At 43.2% G+C, this 25,885-nt stretch overlaps 2 protein-coding genes across 3 annotated transcripts in view; both read left to right on the top strand.

The window, feature by feature from the left end:
• The window catches only part of kmt2b (lysine methyltransferase 2B), a 33,757-nt gene extending 19,104 nt beyond the window's left edge, over positions 1-14,653 (top strand). For both annotated transcript variants that reach the window (XM_062962664.1, XM_062962663.1), the window contains exons 18-35: positions 491-615; positions 1,259-1,359; positions 2,293-2,430; positions 3,039-3,197; positions 3,445-3,565; positions 5,090-5,168; positions 5,925-6,085; positions 6,281-6,496; positions 7,346-8,882; positions 9,854-9,946; positions 10,247-10,353; positions 10,934-11,071; positions 11,296-11,370; positions 11,951-12,128; positions 12,685-12,792; positions 13,181-13,264; positions 13,434-13,563; positions 13,771-14,653. In XM_062962664.1, coding sequence (XP_062818734.1) covers positions 491-615; positions 1,259-1,359; positions 2,293-2,430; positions 3,039-3,197; positions 3,445-3,565; positions 5,090-5,168; positions 5,925-6,085; positions 6,281-6,496; positions 7,346-8,882; positions 9,854-9,946; positions 10,247-10,353; positions 10,934-11,071; positions 11,296-11,370; positions 11,951-12,128; positions 12,685-12,792; positions 13,181-13,264; positions 13,434-13,563; positions 13,771-14,046 — 3,826 coding nt within the window. In that variant the 3' untranslated portion in view covers positions 14,047-14,653. The remainder of the gene's footprint in view (positions 1-490; positions 616-1,258; positions 1,360-2,292; positions 2,431-3,038; positions 3,198-3,444; positions 3,566-5,089; positions 5,169-5,924; positions 6,086-6,280; positions 6,497-7,345; positions 8,883-9,853; positions 9,947-10,246; positions 10,354-10,933; positions 11,072-11,295; positions 11,371-11,950; positions 12,129-12,684; positions 12,793-13,180; positions 13,265-13,433; positions 13,564-13,770) is intronic.
• A 2,236-nt stretch (positions 14,654-16,889) lies between these two features.
• On the top strand, positions 16,890-20,070 carry psenen (presenilin enhancer, gamma-secretase subunit). The gene is made up of 3 exons (XM_003224967.4): positions 16,890-17,161; positions 19,426-19,530; positions 19,723-20,070. The coding sequence occupies exons 1-3, from the start codon at positions 17,101-17,103 to the stop codon at positions 19,860-19,862; spliced, it is 306 nt and encodes a 101-aa protein (XP_003225015.1). The 5' UTR covers positions 16,890-17,100; the 3' UTR covers positions 19,863-20,070.
• The last annotated feature ends 5,815 nt before the right edge of the window (positions 20,071-25,885 follow it).

Raw genomic sequence — 25,885 nt, 5'->3', positions numbered from 1 at the left:
GCTTACCTTTCCTCGGTCTCTTTCTCAAGAGAACCTTGAAGTTTTGTGAACAGGAAAGCACAAGTATGAAGGAAGATGGCTGCAAAGAAATTATTTTATTTTTTCTGATGACGCTGTCCAACACACATTTTGGTGCCTCAAATGTTAGACTTATTTCTAGGCCTATTTGACCTGCTGATTCCAAAATGGCACTGATTTTCCCCTTTCAGCTTTCATATACAGAACATATGTCATCCATCAGTCATCTTCTGCTCACCTATAAAAAATCATGACAATCATATCTAGGAAACTAGAGCTGAAGCAGACCATCCAATGCAATTTTCTCAATCAGTGCCCCAAATAACCCCAGGAACAGGCCTAAAAATCAAAACATCAAGAAAAAGGTTTTTGGGTTGGGCTATGTAATGGAAATAGCTGCTCCCTTAGAGTGAAATGCTTTGGAATAATCTCTGCAGCATCTGATGTCCCTTTTCTTTTGCTCCTCCAACAGTGGCATGCTTCCCAATGCTGTCCTGCCTCCCTCCTCTGACCACATCTATGCTCAGTGGAGGCAGCCTGAGGAGACCAACCCAGTTACTAAGAGTCATTTGACTTTGAGTGGTCCTGAAAAGATAGGTAAGGCTCTGCGAAAAAAGGTCTTCTGGAGAAGTGGGCATTTTAGTACATAAAGATTACCTTGGAGCTTATATTTGTCAAGGAGGGCTTTGGCTGTTGCATTTCTACTCATTGTGAATGTAATAACACCACTGAATCAGACCTGTGGTCTATCCCAACTAGCATTATTCGTACCAGGGATGAGAAACTTGTGGTCCCCATATCTTGTTGAACTCTAATTGGCAGCAGACCACCAGTTGTGAGGAATATTGGGAGCTGTCATTCAGCTTCTGAGGTACACTGGCCAGCAGCGACTCCTTGGGGTTCACACTACACGATTTTCACACTAGATTGTGTATTTCCTCTCATCCTATGGAATCCTGGAGTTTGTAACTTGGAGTTCTCTCACTGCCCCTTCCCAAATTGCAGTGTCAGAATTCCCTAGGATGGAGCCATGGAAGTTAAAGTGGAAACATGACAACTATATAGTGTAAAAGAACCCCTGTTTGAGGTATATCACTTTGTGTTACCTCAGTCTTTTTGGATTCTCCCTGTGTGAAAGATCTCTTTTCTAGAATACTTTCTTGGATGGCTATTTATGGAGCTTCTTGCCCTGCAGTAGCTACAGCTTAGTGTCTCTGTTCCATTCTTTCTTTCGCTGTAGCTCCTAAAGATGCAGATGCCTCACCACAGGAGCCGTTGGCTGACTCGGAGGATAAGAGACAATGTGCTCTATGTCTCCAGTATGGTGATGCTCCCTCCAAGGTAAGAGTAGGCTCTATTAAGAAGGTAAGAGCTCTGCTGTATTTCATTGCATGCATCTTGGGATAGATGTAGTCAGGCCTGTAGCGAGGGGGGGGGTTTAGGGGTTCAGCCCCCCCCCCCCCCGAAATTTTTCAGGTTATAAAAAAAACCTGGTTTACTCATGAATTTTAACTGGTTAACCAAATCCCCATGCTAAGTCTATGAGACACAAAACATTAAGAGTCCCTCCAGGCACTATTTCAAGCAGATATTGACAGGTTTGTAGCGGGGAGGGGTGTGTGCTAGGGGTTAACCCCCCCCCCCCCCCGAAATTTTCAAAACCCCTCCCGAAATTTTTTTCTGGCTACGGCCCTGGATGTAGTCCAACATACTGTTTTTCTACAGTAGCCAGCCGGATGCCTTTCTCAACCAGGAGGCCTTAAAGACAAGAGCCCTCTCCTACTTTTGATTCCCATCAATGGGTATTTGGAGGCATACTGTTTCTGATCCTGGAACTAGCATAGAGCTATGATAATTAGTAATCATAGATTATAATTTAAAATAATCACTTTATTTTTTCAATTCTCTAAAAATGGGGTTAGTTTTGGAATTGTGGATGTTTTTATACATGTGAATAAATCTTTTTTCTGTTGGTGGTGTTGAAATTACAATCAGTGGCATCTTAGAATCAAAGAAATGTAGTAGTAATTACTGACAAAAAGGGTCCATCCCACTGGGTATTGGTATTCACTTCTCTCTCCTGGAGAAGTGGCATCAGAAATAGGGGAAGAGGCTGGTGACCTCAGCTTGTTCACCTTCAGTTCTGGAGCAGGAAGAAGGTGAGTTTAAATGTTCAGTTGAGTACTGCCTTGTTTCAGGAAGAATGGGGTTCACATCTCATGCAGCGTCCTTGTTGGTTCCTCTTCTTAACACAAGTTTTTGGCCTCCTTCCAGGATGCTGGAAGGCTACTGTACATTGGCCAAAATGAATGGACGCATGTCAACTGTGCTATCTGGTCAGCTGAGGTCTTTGAGGAGAATGATGGCTCCCTCAAGAATGTACATGCTGCTGTGGCCCGAGGTCGACAAATGGTGAGTAGGTGCTATCTCTGAGAAGTATCAGATTGGATCGCAGTGGCTGTCATGACATCATTGGGAAATTTCAAACAAAAACAACAAAGAGGCAAGATTTATGAAAATCTACGGATAAAGAAAATATATGTGATGGTAACAATTATGTGGTGAATTATGATATTCATGATAACAAATAGCTATAAAACCCAGACTACAGTACTTTACTGACCTCAATCAGCGTTCCATAGCTGATTCAACCAGCACACAGAGTTAGAATGGGCAGACATTGGTTGCTTCTTGATATGAACCCCAAGGTCATCTAATCAGAGCCACCTGTAACATAGTTGTGCATGGGGCGCAGTGTATCATGGTTCTTTCGTTAACACAATCCTACCACTGTTTCTATAGATCAGGGATCCTGATGCAAAGCTCTCAATGTAACCAGTGGAGCCACACAAATACGTGTTTAAAAAGAATCAATTAATATTTATACTTTGCTGCGAAGGATAGTGTGGTTAGGAGAACATTGAGTAACATAAGTAAAATGGCAGAATTGTGTATTATTAAACTAAGGAGGGATACAGAAATTCTTACCGCTTGCTTGACATGTCTTTCCCTTCCTTTAGCGCTGTGAACACTGTCAACGCACTGGGGCCACAGTTGGCTGCTGCCTTTCTGCATGTCTCAGCAACTACCACTTCATGTGTGCGCGTCTTCGTCAGTGCACTTTCCAGGATGATAAGAAAGTCTTCTGCCAGAAGCATGTCGATCTTCTTGATGGGACGGTAAGAGTTGTGGGAGACGCAGAGGGAGAGGATGGCGGGGCTTTTGTTTGTCTCCTGAGGCGAGTGGATTATGGCTAGTGAGTGACATATTTGGAAGCTAGAGTTCTGATTTCCACTTCTTCCACTCCAAAATTTTGATGTCCAAATTTCCTGTTGATATTTTAAAATAGGGAGACGTGGCTACTACAAAAAAGTAACTCTTGGTCATGGTCAAGCCAAGTCCTCAATCACATTGTTTGTCCTTTAGGAAATCGTTGCTGACGATGGGTTTGATGTCCTGCGCCGTGTCTACGTTGACTTTGAGGGCATCAGCTTTAAGAGGAAATTCATGGTGGGCCTAGAGCCAGACATCATCAACATGATGATAGGTAATTTTGGGGTGGGATGAAAAGAGTTGTAGTCTGCCAGATGACTTGGCAGCACAGGTCACCTTACCCTGATGGATCCCTCAGAGTAATGCTTTGGACATGGTATAGCAAGGCTGGGCAATTTCAAAAGGAAAAAGCGTTTAAAAATGGCAAAGAAGCAACAGCAGCAGTTTAGCAGATCATAGCAGTTGAGCGAATGAGCTTCAGCAATTACAGGAGCATCCAAGCTTTAGAAGTTACAAAGGACTTCACTGAAATAACTACATTTCTATATAGGAAAATTAGGGCCTAGCTATCTAACTATCTTTCTGTAGACGTCTTGTCTCTCTCCATGCTCATAGGAAAATAACAAAATGGAAGAGTCAGAAACTTTAAATAAAAAAGGCACGTCCCTGAGAAGTATCATTCTAACAAACAGAATAGCAAGAGAGAGGCAGACAAATAGGGGAAGGGCTTTATTTGTTTACTGTATTTTACCCCACTCTATCTCAACCCTGAAGGGGACTCAGAGCAGCTTTCTCTGCCAGCTCACTCATCATTTCTTAAACTTTTATAAACTTTTGCAGAGTACTGTTGAGTTCCAACAGGCAACAATACATGGAGGGATAGGCAGCAGGTATTACAGCCAATCAGAGGAACTTGACAGGTGGTAGATGGGAGGGGGAGTACAGTCTGTTACCAGAATGTCTCATGGGAAGCTAATCTTAGCTGTGGCTGAGAAGTATAGCATTCCGTTTGCATGGAGAAAGCCCTAAGTTCATTTCCTGACTTCTTCAGGTAATACTGAGAGCCTGTCACCATAGAGAGGTAGATGGACTAATGGTCTGACTTGCTAGATGACAGCTTCTTGTGTTCTTTTTACAGGAAAGACTGTAGCTCAGTGGTAGAGCACGTGATTTGCATGCAGAAAGTCCCAGGTTCAGTCCCCAGCGTCTCCAGGTAGGGCTGGGAAAATCCCCTGCCTGAGACTCTGGAGAGCTATGGCCAGTCAGTCTAGACTATAAAGCTAGATGAAATCATGGTCTGACTCTGTATAAGGCAGTTTCATTTGTTTGTGCCTACTCTATAACAGCTGCCAGAAAGGCTAGCAAATAAATGGTAGTACCCGAAGCAGAAAATCCAAATAGCTTCCCCTTCTCCTCCCCACATACATTCAGGAGTAGGCAGCCTGGTACTCTCCAAATGCTTTGGACTACAACTGCTGTTATTCCTGACCATTGGTCCTGTAGTATGGGGTTTGTGGGAGGTGTGCCCCCAAAACTGTAGAGGTCACCAGGTTGTCTAGTCCTGCATTAATTATAATGGGACACCACTCACGGGGTCATTCTCCAAAACTTCACACTGCACAACTCATCAGAGTTTTTGTGCCCAGTAAGTCAGACACTGCCTATGCGTTCTGTCTATATAATCTTGCTGGCACCCAAAATGCACCACATTGTGCAGTTGCCTCCCCCTTTGCCTCAGCTGTGGATCATTTCCAGAGAGTAGATGCCTCTCAGCTCATTCTGAATATATCAATTTCAGGTTCTATGAAGATAGACAGTTTGGGAATGCTGACAGACTTGTCGGAATGTGAGGGACGCCTCTTTCCTGTAGGCTACCAGTGAGTATCAGCTTCTAAAATAACTGGTTTCATCCTTTATTGATGTCTTGGGATCTTCATTTGGGAACTATATTATATATGCACATTTCATGCAAAAATATCAAGTAGTTGGTAGGCCTGGAGCCTTCTTTCCATACCAGCTTACTTTCAAATTCTCTGCTAATCCATGCAGAAGGATAGCACTTGGCTTCATCAGCTGCTGTGCAGATTCTCTTTGAAAACCTTGATAATCTGCGTAAGTGCAGAGAGGCAAGAAGACCCTGTCTAAGGAATCTGAATAAGACACTGTAGTATCACCAGTAAAGGAGTTTTTACTTGCACTTGGCATTTACCTTTGTTTCAGAGTGCAGTCATCTTGACACCCAAACCTTGGTGCCAAATTTAAAGTACTCCATCAGTAACCTTCTAGGATGACCTGCTTGCACTTTGTGAAAAACTGAAGAGCCATGGTGGCTAATGTAGTCATGGAGACAACAGGCTATAGGACATTGACCTAAATGCAATATCCCATAGTATTTTTCCTCCAGAACAGAGATAGATGTCCTGATTGTCAGATTAGTTAGAATAGATCTCACCATTTAATCCTACAGATGTTTTGCACTGGCATTTACTCCAGCCAGCATGGCCAGTGGTTATGGAATATGGAAGTGGAAGCCAACAAAAGAGAGACAGAGACTGAGAACCAGTCACTTAGAGCAAATAGCTACATAGTTGTCTGAGTGCCACACTAGTAAGGCAAGATTGTTTTCTTTTGAGGTGTTCCCGGATGTATTGGAGTACTGTGGACGCCCGCAGGCGATGCTGGTATAAGTGTCGTGTCTTAGAGTATCGGCCAAAGCAAAGCCAGGAGGAGCCAGATGCATCAGGAGTGCAGGAAGAGAACCACACTATTGTCCACAGTCCTACTGTCCCTGCAGGTAATGTTGATCAGCCCTTTTAGGAAAGTGCTGCTTTGGGAATGGATCATGTCATACCTCCTTTATATGATGTGGCAACTTGGGAGATAGCACAGCTAAGGGGTTGCTTTCAAAGCATGTGGCCTGGACAACAAGGACCACAGGCTCTGGCCACTACTCTTGTTCTGTCTCTGATGTTCATGCTGTCATTTCTAGATTCAAGCATAGAAGAAAAGCACCTTAAGGATGTGTCCACTTCCATGCCTCCCCCAGAGCATCACTCTCCTATACAGAACCCAGGGTCTCTGCCGCACCCAGAAGCTGCTGTCACCAAGCCTAAATCTCTTACCGGAGCTCGCATCAAAGTGCCCAACTACTCCCCTACTCGGAGGCCCATCAGCGGCGTGTCATCCCGTCCACTGCCATCCCCTGGTGTGTACTTTAAGTGGGTGCTTTTTGTAGAAGAAAGGTGGGGAATCTTTGGGCTTATCTTATCCCTTGGACTTCACTGGTGTTGCTTGGCATCCCACCTGTTGAATTAATATTTTCCCACTCTCAAAGGCTGAAGATGCCTCTCATAAGGTTTAATTATATATAATGTTTTGGAATTTCTCTTGTACTTGTCTTCTGGAATAGGACCAAAGGCAGCTTACAGCAAAATGGAAACAAGATAGACTTAAAAAATAGATGATAAAAAGTCGAAATAAAATTCAACAGATTATCATATGCAAATACCATTACATTTGAGAACATAAAAACAAAGATAAAAATGCAATAACATTTTTGAGCTAAATGATATTAGGATTTTTTTCTCCTACCCTTTTGTCTCTGGTCCCAAGCACCAGTGGCCCCCAGTAATCTCTGTGAAATTAGACTCAAATAGTTCATATCATATCAGTATTGTTGCACGTTGCCTGGGTTCTATGAATTAGTCTCCAGTGTTAATATTGTATGTTTTATGTTGATTTTAATGATTGTTTTTTACTGTAATTGATGTTTTTATTGGATAACTGTTTTATTGCTGTTTTGATATTTGATTGTTTTATCAGGCAAGGCCCCATGTAAGCCGCCCCAAGTCCCTTCGGGGAGATGGGGCGGGGTATAAAAATAAAGTTATTATTATTATTATTATTATTATTATTATTATTATTATTATTATAGTATGGCAGTGCATCCCCAACAAGATGCCTGCTTTCATGCCTTGCATAGCCACTACAATCAGTTACAGCCAGTCAGTGTCCTGATGCACCATTTTATTTTTTTTCCCTTCTGTTTCTGCAGGGAGTGCATCTTCCATGTCTCATCATATCTTGACTGTGGGCGATCCAGACTTCCCTCCTCCGCGCCGCACTCAGCGCCTCAGCCCCCTGTCCCCTAGCAGTGCCCACCGTACCCACCGGTCCTCATTTCCACCTCAAACCATGGCTAACAGGACTAGTCCCGCCAGCACCTCTCTCAGGGCAATGCCTCTCCTCCCAGACAACCCCACAACTGGGAACGGATTCAGGCAAAATTCTACCTCTGATGGGCAGCGGCCCTCGCTTACCTCACCCCCTCCCTCACCCCCACCTGTGCCACCAGAGCTGGCTTTTGAGCTCAACGTCTCTGACCTGGAATTTGACGACAGCCTCCTGGATGAGCCATTCCAGGAAGAGGAGCTGGGAGTGACACGGATGTGCCCATCCTCTCCTGGGCTGGGCCTGCCCCAGTTGGATGGGTTAGGTGATGCCGAGAGTGAGGAGGAAGGAGAGGAGAGCCGCTACTTTCGCTTCCCACGCACAGTGGTGACACGGGAGTCACCCCTTCCGCCATACCCTCTGGACCTCCCCTTGCCTCACATTAACCAGCTGGATGGGATAGACGATGGTACCGACAGTGAAGCAGATTCAGCTGGGGGGCATCCGTCTGCCAAGGGCAAACAGGCTGAGCCAAGGGTGGAGCGAGAGCTGGCTGGACCTGCTCCTGCTCCTGAGGACTTGCCTTCTGATATTGTGGACTTTGTACTAAAGAACATGGATACTCCTGAGAGTAAAGCTCCACTGCCTTCCTGCCTCAATCAGATGCCGATGCCTCCAGCACCTGCTACCTCCACCAGCTTCAATGGCACTGAATCGGCCCATCCCACCCCTGCCCCAGATTTGACCCCAACCCTAACCCTTAGTTGTGCTCAGGTGCCAGGCGCCCCTGAGGTAAGAATGCTGGGACCTGAAGGGCAAAAGCCTGGCTCCAGAATCATTCTTGTGAATAAGCTGGGACAGGTGTGTGTCAAAGTGCAGAGTGAAGAAGACATCCTGAACTCTCAAGATGGGGAGCAGGCATCCAGCTGTGATGCAAAACCGAACTCCATACCAGCACCACTGCCTGCACCCACCCCTGCACCCAGCCTTGGCACAGTCATTTTACGGGCACCTTTGGGCCTGAATCCAAACCCTTTGCCTACTTGGACTATTCGAGGCCCAGTGATCAGCATGGTCCCAATGGTGAATGTGGTGGGCACTACTCCTCAGGCTCTTGGTGGTGGGCAGTTGGCACTGAGCGCCCCAGCTCTGGTTACTCCCTCCCTTGGGCTCCAGCAGACCTGTCTCCTCCAGCCTGTGACTATGAATTCTGGTGTGCTGAGCATTCCTGGTTTGGTGTCTTTGCCTGGTCCCCGCCCAGCCATCCGGGTTAAGAGGGTCTCCACCTTTGTAGGAAACGTTCCTGTCAAGAAGGTGAAAATGGATGGAGTCAATGAAGAGGAGCCATTACCCATGTCGCCCACAGCAACTCCTGATCACTTGACTAATAACTGCATTTCTGGCAGTACTGTAGCCTCTGGGTAAGGATATCACCGATTGCCCCACTCCCAATTTCATAATACAAAAGTTTTCTTTAAAAAGCAGAAGTAAACCAATTTTGTTCTAAAATTACTTTATAGTGGTTAAATCTTTAACTCTTGATCGGTCTTGTAGATGGTTGTGGGCAAGCCGACAAAGAAATGGCTGCAGCTGAAAGCTGGGGGAATTGTCCTTAACCTTGCTGCGCCTTGAGGAAGGCGTGGCTGCAAAATCCCGACATCTGCATGAGATTTTATGAGAATAATGTGTGCTGTTTGCCAGATTTCATGGGCAAAGTTTGGCCCTCCAGGTGTTTTGAACTTCAACTCCCATAATTCCTCACAGCCGCGGGCCCCTTCCTTTTCATCCTCAGCTGCTTAAGCTGTGATAGCTGTGCTAGTCTGTTGATCATAAAGGAATACAGTAGCACATTTGAAACTAAGACATTGTAGCTGTTTTTGTGGACACAGTACACATACAAGGTCTACTGTATTCAACGAGGTGGACTGTGCTCATGAAACTTAATGCTATAATTTTTTTCTTTCCAGGTTGTCTCTAAGGTGCTACTGGATTTTTAATGTTGTGTTTTATTGCTATAGTTGCTACTCTTTTCACATTGCAAGGGGCCAAATTGGGAAATTAAATAATTATTTTGAATTAGGTTTTCACTTAGAGTGGAGCATCCAAACAGATTTTTCATCCCACTTGATAAAATATATTTCAAACTGTACCGAATCTATCCGGCCTACTAAATAAGTAGGCCGGATAGAGGAGGAGGTGCAGCAAACTATGCTAAACTCTAAATAAGCAATTGCCTCATTTGGGTTTTTACAACTGTGTGGCAAAAAGTAACTATATACCAGGCTGTGTCTGCATTAGTTTCTGGAGCAAGCCAACTTGGTATCCATGCCTTTGGGATCATCCTGTTTGTTTGTCTGCATGCCCACATTAACTTGAACCTTTGGATCTGCAGCATCGGGAGGGTGCGGATGAAAACTCCCACAACAAAGGGTGTTCTAGACCTGGATGCACTCAAAGAAGAGGCAGACGTCAGCGGCAGTGATCAGTAAGTGTCAGATTGGGGCTCCAGAAGCTCCTTTCTGAGGCTATTTAAATGCCTGGTGAAAACAAAACTGTTCATGATGAGAATTAGTCTATTTCTGATAAGCACTATTTTATTTCTTTCTACTTAATGATAGTAAAGTGTTTCTTATTTTTAAAAAACCTTTTCTTTGCTTTTCTACATATAAAATGTAAAATTTGTTGAGAAACACTTAAAGGAATTTTACTATATCAAGAACTTTACAAATACTAATTAATAAACGGCTTAGTATGGCTTGTAACTTTTCCCTTTGCATCTCTGCAGTTCCCCAATGGAGCATTGCCCGTCCCTGGTGCCATTGCACTCCCATCCTGGAAGCCCGGAGCAGAACCAAGAGCTTCTCTTGGAACCAGCATGGCATAGATATGCAGGTACAGGAGTGTCAGCTTACTCTTCTTCATGTTCGGAATGGGATTGTCATTGTTTAGCTAGAAGTTGTGGCCCCAATATCAAGAGTATAAGCTAATAATAATAATATTATAATAATAATTAAACTTTATTTATACCCCGCCACCATCTCCCCAAAGGGACTCGGGGCGGCTTACATGGGGCCCTGCCCAGGACAATACAATATAAAACAACATAAAAACATATCAAAATACAATTAACCAAAACAACTGATAAAATATACAGTATAACACAAAATCAAGAAGCAATCTAACAGGGGTGAGCTGCATGAACACTAAATTAATAATGTATCTAAGGATAAAAAGTACCTACATGCCCTACCGCAAAGCCTCAACTTCATCCACTCATCCTAAGAGCCTTTCTTCAGCATCATTGGTAACCCAGTTGATTTCTCTTCAAAAGTGGTTTGGTTCTGCTGTTAAAAGTCTCTACCCCCTTCCTTACAGTTTCCTCCCCTAAAAGAAAGCCAGGCCCCTTCACACTAACTGACCAGATAGCAGAGTTGAAAGACTTGACCATCCTTGTCTTTTTTTTTGCCCCCAGGGGAACTTTCCAGTTCTGATGAGGACAACCAGCACCTGGAGGACAAAGAGAATGAGATACCTCGCAAAACACAGCCCCACCTATGTTTCGAGATCACCAATGAGGATGGGTTGAATGTGCAAGCCGCTACAATCGATGGTGAGGAGTAGTCTACATGGCTAGGAAGGGGCGGTGGGTTGCTACAATTGCTGTGATGCTACAACAGGAGTGCCACACATAAAATGATATAGATGGCTACCACAATGCTACAGCTGAATTAGTAAACCTTTAAAGAGTCTCTGGAGAACAACAGCACTCTGTGTCTCCTTGATGCACAGTTCAGATGATTTCTGGGTATATAACTTTTGGTGTGTCTAATTCAGGTGCCTGGAAAGCTGTGATTGAGAAGGTTCAGGAGGCCCGCACTAATGCCCGGCTCAAGCATTTGTCCTTTGCAGGTGAGAAATAGTTGTGTGTTGGGTTGGAGACTGGTTAGTGCTTCCTAGGCCAACATCAAAGACAGAGCTGGAGAGTGGTCTCAGACGTTAGAGTTAATGATCCCATATGCCCAGGCTAGCAGGTTGGATGGTAAAGGTGTGATAATTGTCTGAAGTTCTTCCCAATATCCTCTGGCCCATTTTTCATTTCTCCCTGTCTTGTCTTGGTACTGAGAAGATAAACTTCCTGATTGACAGAAAGAAGCACAAGAAGAAAATATGCCTTCCTATATTTACAGTGTCCATGTTTGTGGAAGGAGAACTAAATCCCCAAACATTCCCTTTCCCCACCCCACCCCCAAACTGACTAGTGGGGACCACCTATGGGCCAGGTGCTATATGGGATTCTACCTGCTCTATGGCATTATCATCTGCAGACTGCATTGGGACAAAGTGAAAGGGAATAATCCCTGTCACTAAAAATAGTCAAGATAGCTGCTTCAGGGGAATCTATGGATGGTGTTCCAGGGCTTTGAATTCCTTCCTGTAGGATAAATCAGCTTGGACTCAGGTGCATTGTAAGCCTCTGCTTTTCTGGCAGGAATGAATGGTGTGCGGATGTTGGGAATGCACCATGATGCTGTCATCTTCCTGGTGGAACAGCTGTATGGTGCCAAGGCCTGCCACAAGTACAAATTCCGCTATCACCAGCATGAAGGCGAGGAGGAGGAGCTGCCCCTCAACCCACATGGCTGTGCCCGGGCTGAAGTCTACTCCAGGTGGGAATAATCATCCTTTTTTGAAAAAAAACAAACAGATAATAATGGTTTTCATAAGAGCCATGTGGCTTCCTGGTTAGCCTGTGGAAAATATGACCTCCATACCTGCACTTTCACTTTTTCTGATGTACAAAAAAGCTCTTGCAGTGCAATTCTATGATATGCTTCTGCCAGAAGTTGAACATGAACATAGAGTCATACCACAGGAGAACATTGAAATGCTAGTGGTCTCCTGTTTAGACATTTTCCAGATCCTCCAGTTTGATTCCATGGTTATGTTTCCACTTGTAGTCATTCCTATTTATTCGTGGCTTCACTTTTTCACAGTAAGTCAAGGAATGTAACTTTCATGGATATGATGATTATACTTTACCTTTAGTCCCAAAATACATCGTGGTATAGATACTATTTGCAGAAAAAGGGCCCTCTTTATGAAGTTGGTGGCAAAGCAGTTCCCTGTGTAGTTCCCTCAGTAAGTTTCAGATGGTGTGTGAAGGAGGGATAGACAAGGAATTCAGGGCCATTTTAATATGGACTGGCTGCTCTTCTTCTCCAGGAAATGCACCTTTGATATGTTCAACTTCCTGGCCTCCCAACATCGTGTCCTTCCTGAGGGAGGCCCCTATGATGAAGAGGAAGATGAAGTGCAGCTCAAATCCACCAGGTAAGAGGACATATCTTGAGTTGGGGAAAACTTTGCATCATCCATCTTGGCTTAGTGTCTCTTCATATGTGGGGTGAGAAAAAAACTTCCTGCTGAAATTCTTTGTCCATTCCTGTCCCAGTTCTAAGAAAACCTGTTCCCAGGTTTATTTCTCAAATTGTTTTTTGGTTTGGTAGAGAACTAGATCTTGTCTATACTGGTCAGAAACCCCAGATCAGAGCAGAAGTTGCTCCTGGATGTCTGGACACCACTTCCACAATTTGAGGGCATGTAAAAGGCTTGTCAGAATCCAGTCCAGGCTCTGATTTGGGTGCTCATGTCAATAGTAATTTAGTGTTCATTTACTGAGTTGAAACCTTGAGATTTTTTGTTGATGGCCTGTTCTTAGGCGAGCCACCAGCCTAGAGCTTCCCATGGCAATGCGGTTTCGACATTTGAAGAAGACCTCAAAGGAAGCTGTGGGCGTATACAGGTAACAAACCCAAGACAGCCGCTGTGTGTGTTAGCCCTTGAACCATAGCCCAGATCTTGCTAATTCCTTATTTAGCATTGTTATTTACTTTGCTCTCCAATTTGCCTTTAGCTTGCTATGTCATTTCTCTTGCTCAAGTCTAGTTTTTATGACATTTCCTCTACTCCAGGTCAGCCATACATGGTCGGGGTCTCTTCTGCAAGCGCAACATTGATGCAGGCGAGATGGTTATAGAGTACTCAGGCATTGTTATCCGTTCAGTGCTTACAGACAAGCGTGAAAAATACTACGACAGCAAGGTAGTGATGGTCAAGAAAGGACAGAGCCATTCATATAATGGGAAGTGGGATCAGGGCTTGCAGAAGTTGGTGGGGAAAGAGCTGACAAAGCTTGGGAAATTTGTTCTTTTGGATTGCAAAACATTGCAGTTTTTTTTAAAGTACATATTCAAAGCCCTGTCTGCGATCCCTAAGTAGTTTTGTCTTTTAATCTCCTTGTGCTTGCAGGGCATTGGATGCTACATGTTTCGTATTGATGATTTTGATGTGGTGGATGCTACAATGCATGGCAACGCTGCCCGCTTCATCAACCACTCTTGTGAGCCCAACTGTTACTCGCGTGTCATCCATGTTGAGGGCCAGAAACATATTGTGATCTTTGCCCTGCGGCGGATCTTCCGGGGAGAGGAACTCACTTATGACTACAAATTCCCCATTGAAGATGCTGGGAGCAAGCTACCTTGCAACTGTGGAGCCAAGCGTTGCCGCCGCTTCCTCAATTAGAAGACTCTTCCCTGTCCTGACTTCTCAGATGTGTATCCTGTCCCAACCTAGTCCTGGAAATAGGAGGCAAACGGAATGGCATGGAGGGAATTTAGCCTCGCCATTCCTTTCCAAGCAGGCTCCTGCAAGACTGTCTCATCACCTGAACATAGTTGTGGGATGAGAGTGACTCATCTCCAAGGAACGACTGCGATACCCCTTTTCTGTGAGAAGGGGAGGGGCTCTTGGCAGTGGCCTCACCGTTTTTGAGTCTGTGGCTTGAAATTATGATAAGCAGAGATATGGGGCAAGTGTGGGATGGGTGATCCCTTCTTTGTGCCCATCTGCTTAAAAATCCTAATATTCTCCTTCCCTCTCCTCATTTGTGGGGCAAGAACATCCTTTTCTTTAATTTTGTACTTAAGATTTTTGTGATTCCCTTTCCCTCTGCTTTAGATTCTCTGTTTAAAAAAAAACATCAAACCCAGGAGGATGTAAATATTTGTACAAATTTCTAAACCTGTTTATTTTCTATGCACTTTTTTATTTAAGATGCTCAGTCAACTCAGATGGTAAAGGGTTGGATTCTTGTTGGTATAATTTTAAATAAAACGCAATTTTGACACGAGTTTGCCATGTGGCTTCCATTGGTCTATGCTTAGTCTGAAGGCAATTTTTTAACAAGGTGGTGTGTGTTTGTCTAGAAACAATGATTTGGAGGGTTGGGAAGTGGGCAGCTTGTGATATTAAAACTAAAGGCACAAAATGTCGGGCTTCAGCGATTGGGACTCTATCTCTACAGATCTTTTGGTCTTCAAGTTCTAGAAACCCGCGCATCACAATTGGCAAAGGATTATTGGGTGTTGAAATCCTAAACATCTGTATGGCTAACAGTTCCCTACCCATCTTATTAATTTTATTATTTACCTTACTTATACCCAGCTTTTCTCAACCCTAAGGGGGACTCAAGGCAGCTTACATATTGCTCAACTTATGTATAACATTGTGGCCACATTGGCAATGATTCTACTACAAATCCAGAACATTTAGAGAATTATAAGCATTTTCTCCTCTACATACTGAACACATCCTGTGTGTGTGTCCATTGAATCACAGAATCCTAGAGTTAGAAGGGGTGTCATGGGCCATCCAGTCCATGCAGGATTTTCAAATAAACATCCCCAGCCTGCAACTGTCCAGCCTCTTTTTGAAGAAGGAGATCATGTCATCTCTCTAGGACAGGCCTGGGCAAACTTTGGCCCTCCAGGTGTTTTGGACTTCAACTCCCACAATTCCTAACAGTTCTAAGAGATTGATTCCATTGCCAAACCACTATTACCAAGACATTATTTCTAATGTCCAGTTAAAATCTAGTCTGTATCTTCAGACCATTAGAGCTGGCCCTATCTTCTGGGGCAAAAGGGAACAGCCTTGCATCCTTTTATCTGTGACAGCTTGGAGCACAGGCAGTCTCCGAGTTACAAACATCCGACTTACAAGTGACTCCTAATTAAGAAGGCCATCTGGGCTGCAAAAACAAAATCAGAAAATTAAGAATCCTGCTAATTTAGTAGTGATATAGTATAATATAGTATTTTAATGCTAATATTGTTCTAAGGGTAAAGGTAAAGGTTTCTCCTGACATTAAGTCCAGTCATGTCCGACTCTGGGGGTTGGCGCTCATCTCCATTTCTAAGCCGAAGAGCCAGCATTGTCCGTAGACACCTCCAAGGTCATGTGGCCGGCATGACTGTGTGGAGCGCCATTACCTTCTGGCCAGAGCGGTACCTATTGATCTACTGACATTTGCATGTTTTTGAACTGCTAGATTGGCAGAAGCTGGGGCTAACAGCAGGCGCTCATTCTGCTCCCCGGATTCAAACCTGCAACCATATTGATCTGCAAGTTCAGCAGCTCAGCGCTACACTACGCCTCCGGAGGCCCCCTAATATTGTGCTATGATAATATAATGTATTGTATTTATATATAATTTGTAAGAAGGAGCCTCTGGTGGCACAGTGTGTTAAAGTGCTGAGCTGCTGAACTTGCAGACCGAAAGGTCCCAGGTTCAAATCCCGGGAACGGAATGAGCGTCCGCTGTTGGCCCCAGCTCCTGCCAACCTAGAAGTTCGAAAACATGTAAATGTGAGTAGATCAATAGGTACCGCTCCGGCCGGAAGGTAACAGCGCTCCATGAAGTCATGCCGGCCACATGACCTTGGAGGTGTCTACAGACAACGCTGGCTCTTCGGCTTAGAAATGGAGATGAGCACCAACCCCCAGAGTCAGACATGACTGGACTTAACGTCAGGGGAAACCTTTACCTTTTACTATAATTAGTAAGCTGATCTGAGTCTACTTCGAGGTGAGAAGGGCGGGATATAAATGTAGTAAATAAATAAATAATTTCTGATTACCTTTTAGAGAACACCACATTTAGCTCCTTTCTGGTCTTCCAAATAATGCTAGGCCAGGCATGGGCAAACTTGGTGTTTTGGACTTCAACTCCCACCATTCCTAACAGCCTCAGGCCCCATCGTTTTCCCCTTCAACCTCATGGGCAAACTTGGGCCTTCCCTTCAGGTGCTTTGGACTTCAACTCCTACCATTCCCAATAGCCTCAGGTCTTTTCCTTTAATTAAAGCCTGAACTCTCCCAGGAAACCAAGACGAATAAGCTTATGCACACCTCTATATCAGGCATGGCAAACTTGAGCCATCCTCCAGGTGTTTTGGACTTCAACTCCCACCATTCCTAACAGCCTAACATACCTGTTGTAGCAATCTGCGTTTCCTGACTCTATGGTCCGCAGCCACACCCTGTCACACAGCTGACTCCCAAATCCTAGAGTGCCTCTCGACCGGAAGCGCCTCAGATTGAGGAAGTGGCCGTTCAGAAGGGCCCGTGTTGTTGCCTGGTGAGCAGCCTCTGTTGTTTCCTTTGCCGAAGGAAGGCTTCGGGCCTAGCTCCGGCTCTGTCTCTCCGCGGCCTCCACACTTTCTCGCCCGAGCAGCCGACTACGAGGCTTCCTTCCCCCTCAAATCCCTGCTCCGGGGAGAAGAAGCGGGCGGCGCCATGAACTTAGAGCGAGTTTCCAACGAGGACAAGCTCAGCCTTTGTCGGAAGTACTACCTGGGTGAGTGAGGGCCTCTGTTCGCGGCCTAGTCGGCCTTCTGACCTTAGAGCAGGCATGGGCAAACTTCGGCCCTCCAGGTGTTTTGGACTTCAACTCCCACAATTCCTAACAGCCGGTAGGCTGTTAGGAATTGTGGGAGTTGAAGTCCAAAACACCTGGAGGGCCGAAGTTTGCCTATGCCTGCCTTAGAGCCTCACTCGACTATTGTTATTATTACCACTGTGTAACACGATTTTTGTTTCTCTGTTATCAGTGTCATTTCCCAATTGGTTCTGTCATAAAAACATGGGCGAAGTTTATTAATCTGTCATTAGGTTGCTGTGAGTTTTCCAGGCTGTATGGCCATGTTCCTGAAGCATTCTCTCCTGACGTTTCTCCCCCATCTATGGCAGGCATCCACAGAGGTTGTGAGGTCTGTTGGAAACTAGTCAAGTGAGGTTTATATCTGGAAAGTCCAGGGTGGGGGAAAGAACTCATGTCTGTTGGAGGTAAATGTGAATGTTGCAATTGGCCATCTTGATTAGCATTGAATAGCCTTGCAGTGTCAAATACGTACAGTAGAGTCTCACTTATCCAACATAAACGGGCCGCCAGAACGTTGGATAAGCAAATATGTTGGATAATAAGGAGAGATTAAGAAGAAGCCTATTAAACATCAAAGTAGGTTATGATTTTACAAATTAAGCACCAAAACATCATGTTATACAACAAATTTGACAGAAAAAGTAGTTCAATACGCAGTAATGCTATGTAGTAATTACTGTATTTACGAATTTAGCACCAAAATATCACAAAATATCCAGAACGTTGGATAAGTGAATGTTGGGTAAGTGAGACTCTACTGTAATATTTATTTATTTATTTACCACATTTTTGACTGGCTTTCTCAACCCCGAAGGGGACTACTCAAGGCGGCTTACACAGGCACTTGTCCAGTACATATAAAACACATATCCAACATATTAAATTTGTTTACAAAATTAAAGTTAAACAACAACATTAAAACCTAATAGTCAATTAAAATCATGCTGTCCAAGAGACATAGTCTAAGCTGTTCCATGATCGTTGAACAAATATACATGTATTATTGCACTACGCTCTTAACCAAAGGCTTGATCCCAGAGCCAGGACTTCACTTTCTTCCTGAAGACTAGAAGGGAGGGGGCCGATCTTATATCACTAGGGAGGAACTTCCACAATTGAGGAGTCACCACCGAGAAGGCCCTGTCTCTCATCCCCACCAGCTGCGCTTGCGAAACAGGCTAGACCGAGAGCAGGGCCTGCACCAATGATCTTAATCTTCGAGGTGGTTCACAAGGGAAGATATGTTCCGACAGGTAAATTATTATTTTACAATAATAAAAGAAAACTTTATTTATATACCACCCTATCTCCTCAAGGGACTCAGGGTGATTTACAATACAACAGAAAACAACAAGTTAAAAACCGTACAGCAATTCCAACATAATACAACATAAGCGCATAAGAGATACAGTCAATTAACAAAGACTTAAAACCAAAGCCTGGCTGCTTCCTGCCTGGGGGAATCCTTTGTTGGGACTTTCCATAGGTATATAATAATAATTATATAATTGTAATAATATAATTATAATAAACAGATATGGAATGATATGCTATGACTATAAGAATGGCGTGGTTTATGCTTGTGGATTATGTGATCAATTATGATTGTATGGTTTTCAATTGTTTTTAACTGTTTTAAGTGTATTTTATTATCCTAAGCAACTAGTTTTTTCCAATATACCTCACAACTTCTGAGGATACCTGCCATAGATGTGGACGAAACATCAGGAGAGAATTCTTTTGGAACATGGCCATACACAACAACAACCCTGTGATTCCGGCCATGAAAGCCTTCAACAACACTTTGTAATCCTGATTCTGAAAAATCCATTCTTGTAGTTCATTGTGTCTTTTCCTGATTTCTTTCAATGCAAACAGGAATCTACTTTTCAATATTTTACTGTTCAAGACCTGAGAACAGAGTGTATTATTCCCTCCCCTCATCTTCATTACTTTAGCTTCACAACAGCCCCTTTGGGTAGGTTAGGCTGAAGGAATTGCGCTGATCCTAGTGAACTCAACTACTGTGTGAGGGCATTTGGGCTATCATTGGAACATCTGCCTGTTCATATGGAAGGTGCTACATACATTTTCCATTATTAAAATACCAGAATAGTGGAGCATTTTCATTAGGCACCGATGGGAAAAATACTGATAATTTCTCTCTTCCATATCTCCAGGTGGCTTTGCTTTGCTTCCCTTCCTGTGGTTGGTGAATGTTTTCTGGTTTTTCCGTGAGGCATTTCTGGCACCAGCATATACAGAGCAACTACAGATTAAGCGCTGTGAGTAACTAGAGAGGGAGAACTGGAAGTCCTACCGAGTGGATGGGTACTAGTGGGAGGTTGGATACTGCCAGTCAGGGCATGGAATTGAGCCTAAATGGGGGGAAAGCTCTTACATTTTCAAAGGGAAGATGGCACTACATTGCAGGAAGGGAAAGCCATTTCTCTTATTTCATCCTCTTCTTGTCCCAGATGTCCAGCGTTCAGCTGTGGGTCTTCTTTTCTGGGTGATTGTACTCACCACATGGATCAGCATCTTCCAGGCGCGACGGGCCGATTGGGGTGAGCTTGGCGACTACCTCTCCTTCACTATTCCCCTGGGCACCCCCTGATGAATCTCTCTTCCTCGGTGGCAGCAACATGAAGATTTTTAACTCTTTTTGATGAACTGGCTGTGTTTTTTGATTTCCCCCTTCTATGGGACCAGGGCAGGATTTAAGTCATGGAGAACTGTGGTGGGGCTGCCTCTCTGTGCTCCACACAATCCTCTCTAGCGACAGCCTGTTTCAGAGGTGATCAATAAACTTAGGATTATCTATTTCTAATGTGCTGATAATGTGATCATATTGGGACAAAGTATGATGGGGGAAGAAATGCCTTAGTCAGGACTTCGGCTTATGTGACTCTTTAACGGCATTGGTTCTGAACAGTCTCATTAAGTAACAACACTGCTTTCCATAGGAGTTGCTCCAAGCTGTAAGGAACCCATATAGCTTCACGCATGACTCAGAATGTCAAGTGTAATGACAAGAAAGACTATAGTAACCAAGCTCTGCATGCTCAACATTCTCAGATACTCTAGCTAGCATTTTGGAGGAAAATTAACTGGGGCTCTTTGAGATGTATGCAGGTATAAGCCTGCCCTGGTGCCAAATGCATTTCCCCACAATATTTTCCTTCTTGCAGCAAGAGAGGATGTATTTCATGTCCAGAAGCCAGGTGAACTGACATAAGACAGTTCGAACCAGCCTAAACATGCTCTCTCCTCCTGTATCTGCTACTTAGGACAAACATATCCTCCCTTCAACAGTAATATTCACATATTCAACAACTAAATAGTGATTTGCAACCATAAATCAGTCAGTTTAACTACCCACTTCTGGTTACACAACATAAGCCAAGAAAATCTTTCTTGGGCATGAGAAAGGTCTTGGTTTGTGATGGGCAGGAGAGGCAAGCAAGCCCTATGAGGAGCAGCTTAAAGAGCTGGGCATGTTTAGCCTGCAGAAGAGAAGGCTGAGAGGAGACATGATAGCCATGTATAAATATATGAGGTGAAGTCATAGGGAGGAGGAAGCAAGCTTGTTTTCTGCTGCCCTGGAGACTAGGATGCGAAACAATGGCTTCAAATTGCAGTACAGTAGAGTCTCATTTATCCAAGCCTCACTTATCCAAGTTTCTGGATTATCCAAGGCATTTTTGTAGTCAATGTTTTCAATATATCATGATATTTTGGTGCTAAATTCGCAAATACAGTAATTACAACATAACATTACTGTGTATTGAATTACTTTTTCTGTCAAATTTGTTGTATAACATGTTTTGGTGCTTAATTTGTAAAATCATAACCTAATTTGATGTTTAATAGGCTTTTCCTTAATCCCTCCTTATTATCCAAAATATTCACTTATCCAAGGTTCTGCCGGCCCGTTTAGCTTTGATAAGTGAGACTCTACTGTACATTGCATCTCTTCTGTGGATTGAATAAAGCCTCTGCCATTTGCCTTCAACTACCATATCAGATGTTGAGTTTCATTTTAAGCAGGTCATTGGGAGCCAAATTGGGCAGCATTACCTAATGAATAACCTTTTCTTAATAGCTCGCTGATGAGATGCTGCTTAAAAGTACACAAGCCTGGGCTAGAAAAGCAGCAGGGGAGTTGACATCCCTGCTGGCTGAGTGCCTTTTACAGTTAAGTCAGGTGTAGGATAATGTGATAAACTCTGTGGAAAACAATGAGTCTAATGTTACCCTGAACTGGCTTCCCTTCCACTGCAGTTTAAATAGTATTATTTCAGCATGAGACAACTGAATTTATTCTCATCCTGTTGCAGTGCCTTTGAGAGGGTGGAGTGAGTCTGATGTTTCCTACAACATCACTTTGTCCTCTGCTTCAGGCTATAATCTAGGCAGAGGAGAGGGTGTGAAGTGAAAAGCGCAGCGCAAGACAACAATTAAAGGATTGTATTCATAGTAACAACCTACAGTGCTGGGGCTCTGCTCAGAAGTTATAATCAGGTCTTCACCATTGTGGAAAGCAGGCCTGTCTTGCTCCCAGGTTTGACTGCAGCTCACTCAAGTAAAGGACTGGATAAAGCACACAGGAAGACTCCTTATATACTTGACCCATCCAATATAACTGGCAATAGCAACTTAGCTCACCCACTCCCAAGCAGAGGAATGCTGTCATTTGCTAAATTCCTTGTGTGACTGGATCCTTGTTATCCTACCAAATGAATGAGTGATCATGAGGTTTTCAAATGTTTGCAGCCTGTTAACACAAAGTAGTGTTCAGCAACCAGATTCCCTCTAGAAGTGCTGGACTGCAGTCCCTCCGTGCTGGTTGGGGGATCAAAGTAGCTACACCTTCACACTCTTTGGGTCACATTGCAAGGTTATGCAACATTACATTACTATATGACAAGCAAATGCCATGCTCTCCAACAAACCAGGCTACGACATATGCTATCTTCACCACAATCAAAAATGAATAAAGAAGAACACATATAGGCTGCCACATTCACTAAAGTTAATAAAAGTGCTATTTTTTTAAATCTGAGAGAACATTATCTTGAAAACTAAGTTGTCCAGCTTGACGCTATGGTCAACTTCTAGCAGTATGGTGTGACCCCAATTCTAGAACGTACTTTCTATATCTGGTTATTTTTTTATTAGAGAAAAACTACATCCATTTTATTCAGAAACCGAGCAGAGACTACAATTGATTTTAAAACTATTATATGTACAGTATTTGAGGACTGAGATGAAGCCCAGCCTAACAAAATATAAACAGAGCTCAAAAGAGTAAAACACATAGAATCCTATCCCAGATGGGGGCCAGTGATACCCATGGGGCTACAGATACCCAACCTGGACCAGCACCCTTTTCAAACTGTGGCCAGGCTTTTTATATCTTTGGAAAAATATCAATAGGCTCTGAAGACAACAATTCTTCCCTGTTGTTTCCCTCACTCCATATTCTAGAACTGGCATTCAAGATTGACCAGGATCGTAGTGCAAAATTATGTTTTCCCAAGTTCTGAGTTACCAGCTTCTTTTACAGATGTGCGGTGTGAAAGGTTATTCTTTGTAAAGAGTTTTTTCCCCAAAGCTAACATTCAAACACTCCTCTCCCTCTCACACACAAGCCAAGCTAACCATTTAACAACAGCAAGCGTGATACAATGGCTACAGAGGCTAGAGAAATCAACTGGGTGACTTTGGGCAAGTGACACACTCTCAGACCCAGAACACCACAACTTCAGTTTGCCCTACATTGGAAGTAACTTGGAGGCATACAGCAACTGTTTAGCAGCTTTTTGGATACTATGGCATCTCAGCTTCCTTGTTTTCTTGTTGCAATGCTTTTTTAATGATTTTCCTTAGCCAGATATTAGCATGAATGTATTTGTGCTGATCTTTATGAGCTATAAAACCTGTGCCAGGGCTGCTTGTTCAGTTGCTTCAAAAGATAACTGCCTCTGGGTGAGGCAAAGATGTCATCAATTCCATGAGGCTGACTAGTTGAAAACTTTTCCACAGGATCTCAGCACACAGAAGAATCAAGGACTTCTAGATCGACTTCTAATTCAGGACAGGGTGTGGACCATTACAGAATTTTTCCCCATTACATAAAAAGCTGGAATGATGCTCTGCTTTGTCTTGACTTATAGGTGGAGGTGTGTTCTTCCTGGAACATAAAATGGAGAAGCTTTTCTCCTTCCCTTGCATGGCAGAAATAATCAGAAATCTTTCCTTGACTATTATGGATTAAATTAATTTTTTTACTAGTCTTTACTAACATTTCCAAAGCAGCTTCCCCATACTTTTCGTTATTACAATGTATATATGTGTCTGTAGCTCTCATAAGGAGTTGGTTTAACCTCCGATTTGCCAGTAAAACTGAATTAGTGTGTCGCAAAATGATGCGTGTTTAAAAAGTGTGTCATTGACATTAAATGTTTGGAAAGCTCTGGCTTAGAGGTCCCGCTGAATTATAAATACTTATTGAGCAAAAGGAACATTCATTCTGGAAACGTACTTCTTGGAAGAGCAGGCTTATTGAATCTTTAGTATCCACACCAAGCTCCCAAGTTTATGCTACGGCAGAGACAGACACATTAGACATGCATTCTTTTAATCATACACTCATATTACTAAATTGCTTCTCAAGGAGATTAACAATGCCTTTTACTGCGTATATACTCTTAATAGATACTAGGGCCACACAGGCTAGAGACTGGGAAGATGTGAAAAAAGAGGGAGTTCAGAGAGCCTGGAGAAAGAAAGAAAGAATTCCCACACAGCATCTAGCTAAAAAAACTGGTCAGGCTGCAATGCTATGTTAGGCTAAAGAAGATGTCTCCACATTCTCTCACCCATCTTGGGTGGTAGGCATGTCTTCCATCTATTTTTATTAATGTTGCTTATAGAGAGGGGAAGAGAGCAATGTGGTGTCTCCGTTGGAATAAATTAACCCCACCAAGGCATTGGCACATTCATACCAGGAGCACCAGAGATAATGGAACAGGCTGAGTACAATTTTGAAAAAGTGGAAATCAGATAATAATGCCATACGTCAGCTTTAGGTTGTGCCATATATTTGAATGACTGTCTCTCCCTATATCAGCCTGTCCATGTATTCAGATCTTCCATAGAGACTGTGTTCTAAGCATTTTTAAAATCTAAATGGTGCCATGTGTTGCTTAAATTAGAGATATTTTCGTCTGTGGTATCTTGGTTTTGTAGGGCCTATATGTTATGCTGAAACTTCAGTCTTTTTTCTCTCCCAAGTTTGGGTGTGTTTCTCTTTCTAAAGAATCTAAATAGCCCATCACTGTGCATTTGATTACCAGCAGAAAGCCCTTCACTTTCATGGAGATGCCATTGAGGGTCTTCTGGGTGGCTACCTTGAGTCCCTATGAGATGAAAGGAGGGATAGAAAGAAAGTTAATAATTAAGAATACGAATGCAAACACTGAATTAATTGGTCTGAGCCCCTCATTTTAAAAATAATGCGGCTCAGTTTCCTAGCACAACCTTCCTCACCCTTCCAACTAATTTAGAACAGTCACGATGTTGGATTATCAGCAACCGTTTGATGTATGTCTAATATTAAAAACTTTAAATCTCTCTGCAAAAGAGGGGACAGAATGCAATAGTACTTCTAAGACTTGTTTATGTTTTAACTAGCACTTTCATGGCTATTAATCCACTTCCTGAGATGCATTGAGACAAAACTCTTTATGGTTTTACAATGTGATGAAGCTTCAAAGACCAGAAAGATCAAAAGGAGATAGGCCCAGAAGTGTGCATCAGATAATAATGTTTCTCACACTTCATGTGCACACCCTCCAATTGTCCAAATTGGGCAGGTTCTAATGACTCCTTAGTTGACCCACTTTTAAAGTGGCCCAGTTTTTCTTTCCGCTTGTTTTCTGCTATGTCCTTAGCTTATAATTGCTGCAAATGGAGTTCATAGTGCAAAAAATAAATTGCAGTCAACTCAGCAGAGGAGAAGAAGGGCTGGAATCATCCCTCCCAGGAGGCTCAGGCGAAAACAAACTGTTGTTATCTCTCTTAGCCTGTCTTTGCTTCCTTTTTAATTATTTATTTAACTCTGGTTGCTCCTGACACGGGAAAAATATATATATATTTTGGCCATTTTAACCACACACTTATGTTGCTTGGCCACACGTTTCTTCGTTTTCATCTGTGAAAAGCTAAGGGTAGTCTAGGCTTCTAGGAAGAGTTCAGATATGATTTGCTTTTTGGTAATTTGCAGTATCCAGGACGATAATTCAAATGGGTCGATTCTCTGCCTATCAGTTTGTTCCGCTGTCCAGCTTTCATAATCAAACATAGAAGTCGGAAATGCAATGTAACAGATAATCCTAGGTATAGACTATCATATTTTGGACATACAGTAGAGTCTCATTTATCCAACACTCACTTATCCAACGTTCTGGATTATCCAACACATTTTTGTAGTCAATGTTTTCAATATATCGTGATATTTTGGTGCTAAATTCATAAATACAGTAATTACTACGTAGCATTACTGCGTATAGAACTACTTTTTCTGCCAAATTTGTTGTCTAATATGATGTTTTGGTGCTTCATTTGTAAAATCAT

This window comes from Anolis carolinensis, unplaced genomic scaffold (genome assembly GCF_035594765.1).
Source record: "Anolis carolinensis isolate JA03-04 unplaced genomic scaffold, rAnoCar3.1.pri scaffold_10, whole genome shotgun sequence".
NCBI classification, from domain to species: Eukaryota; Metazoa; Chordata; class Lepidosauria; order Squamata; family Dactyloidae; genus Anolis; species Anolis carolinensis.
This window is presented reverse-complemented; position numbering and strand designations above follow the sequence as displayed.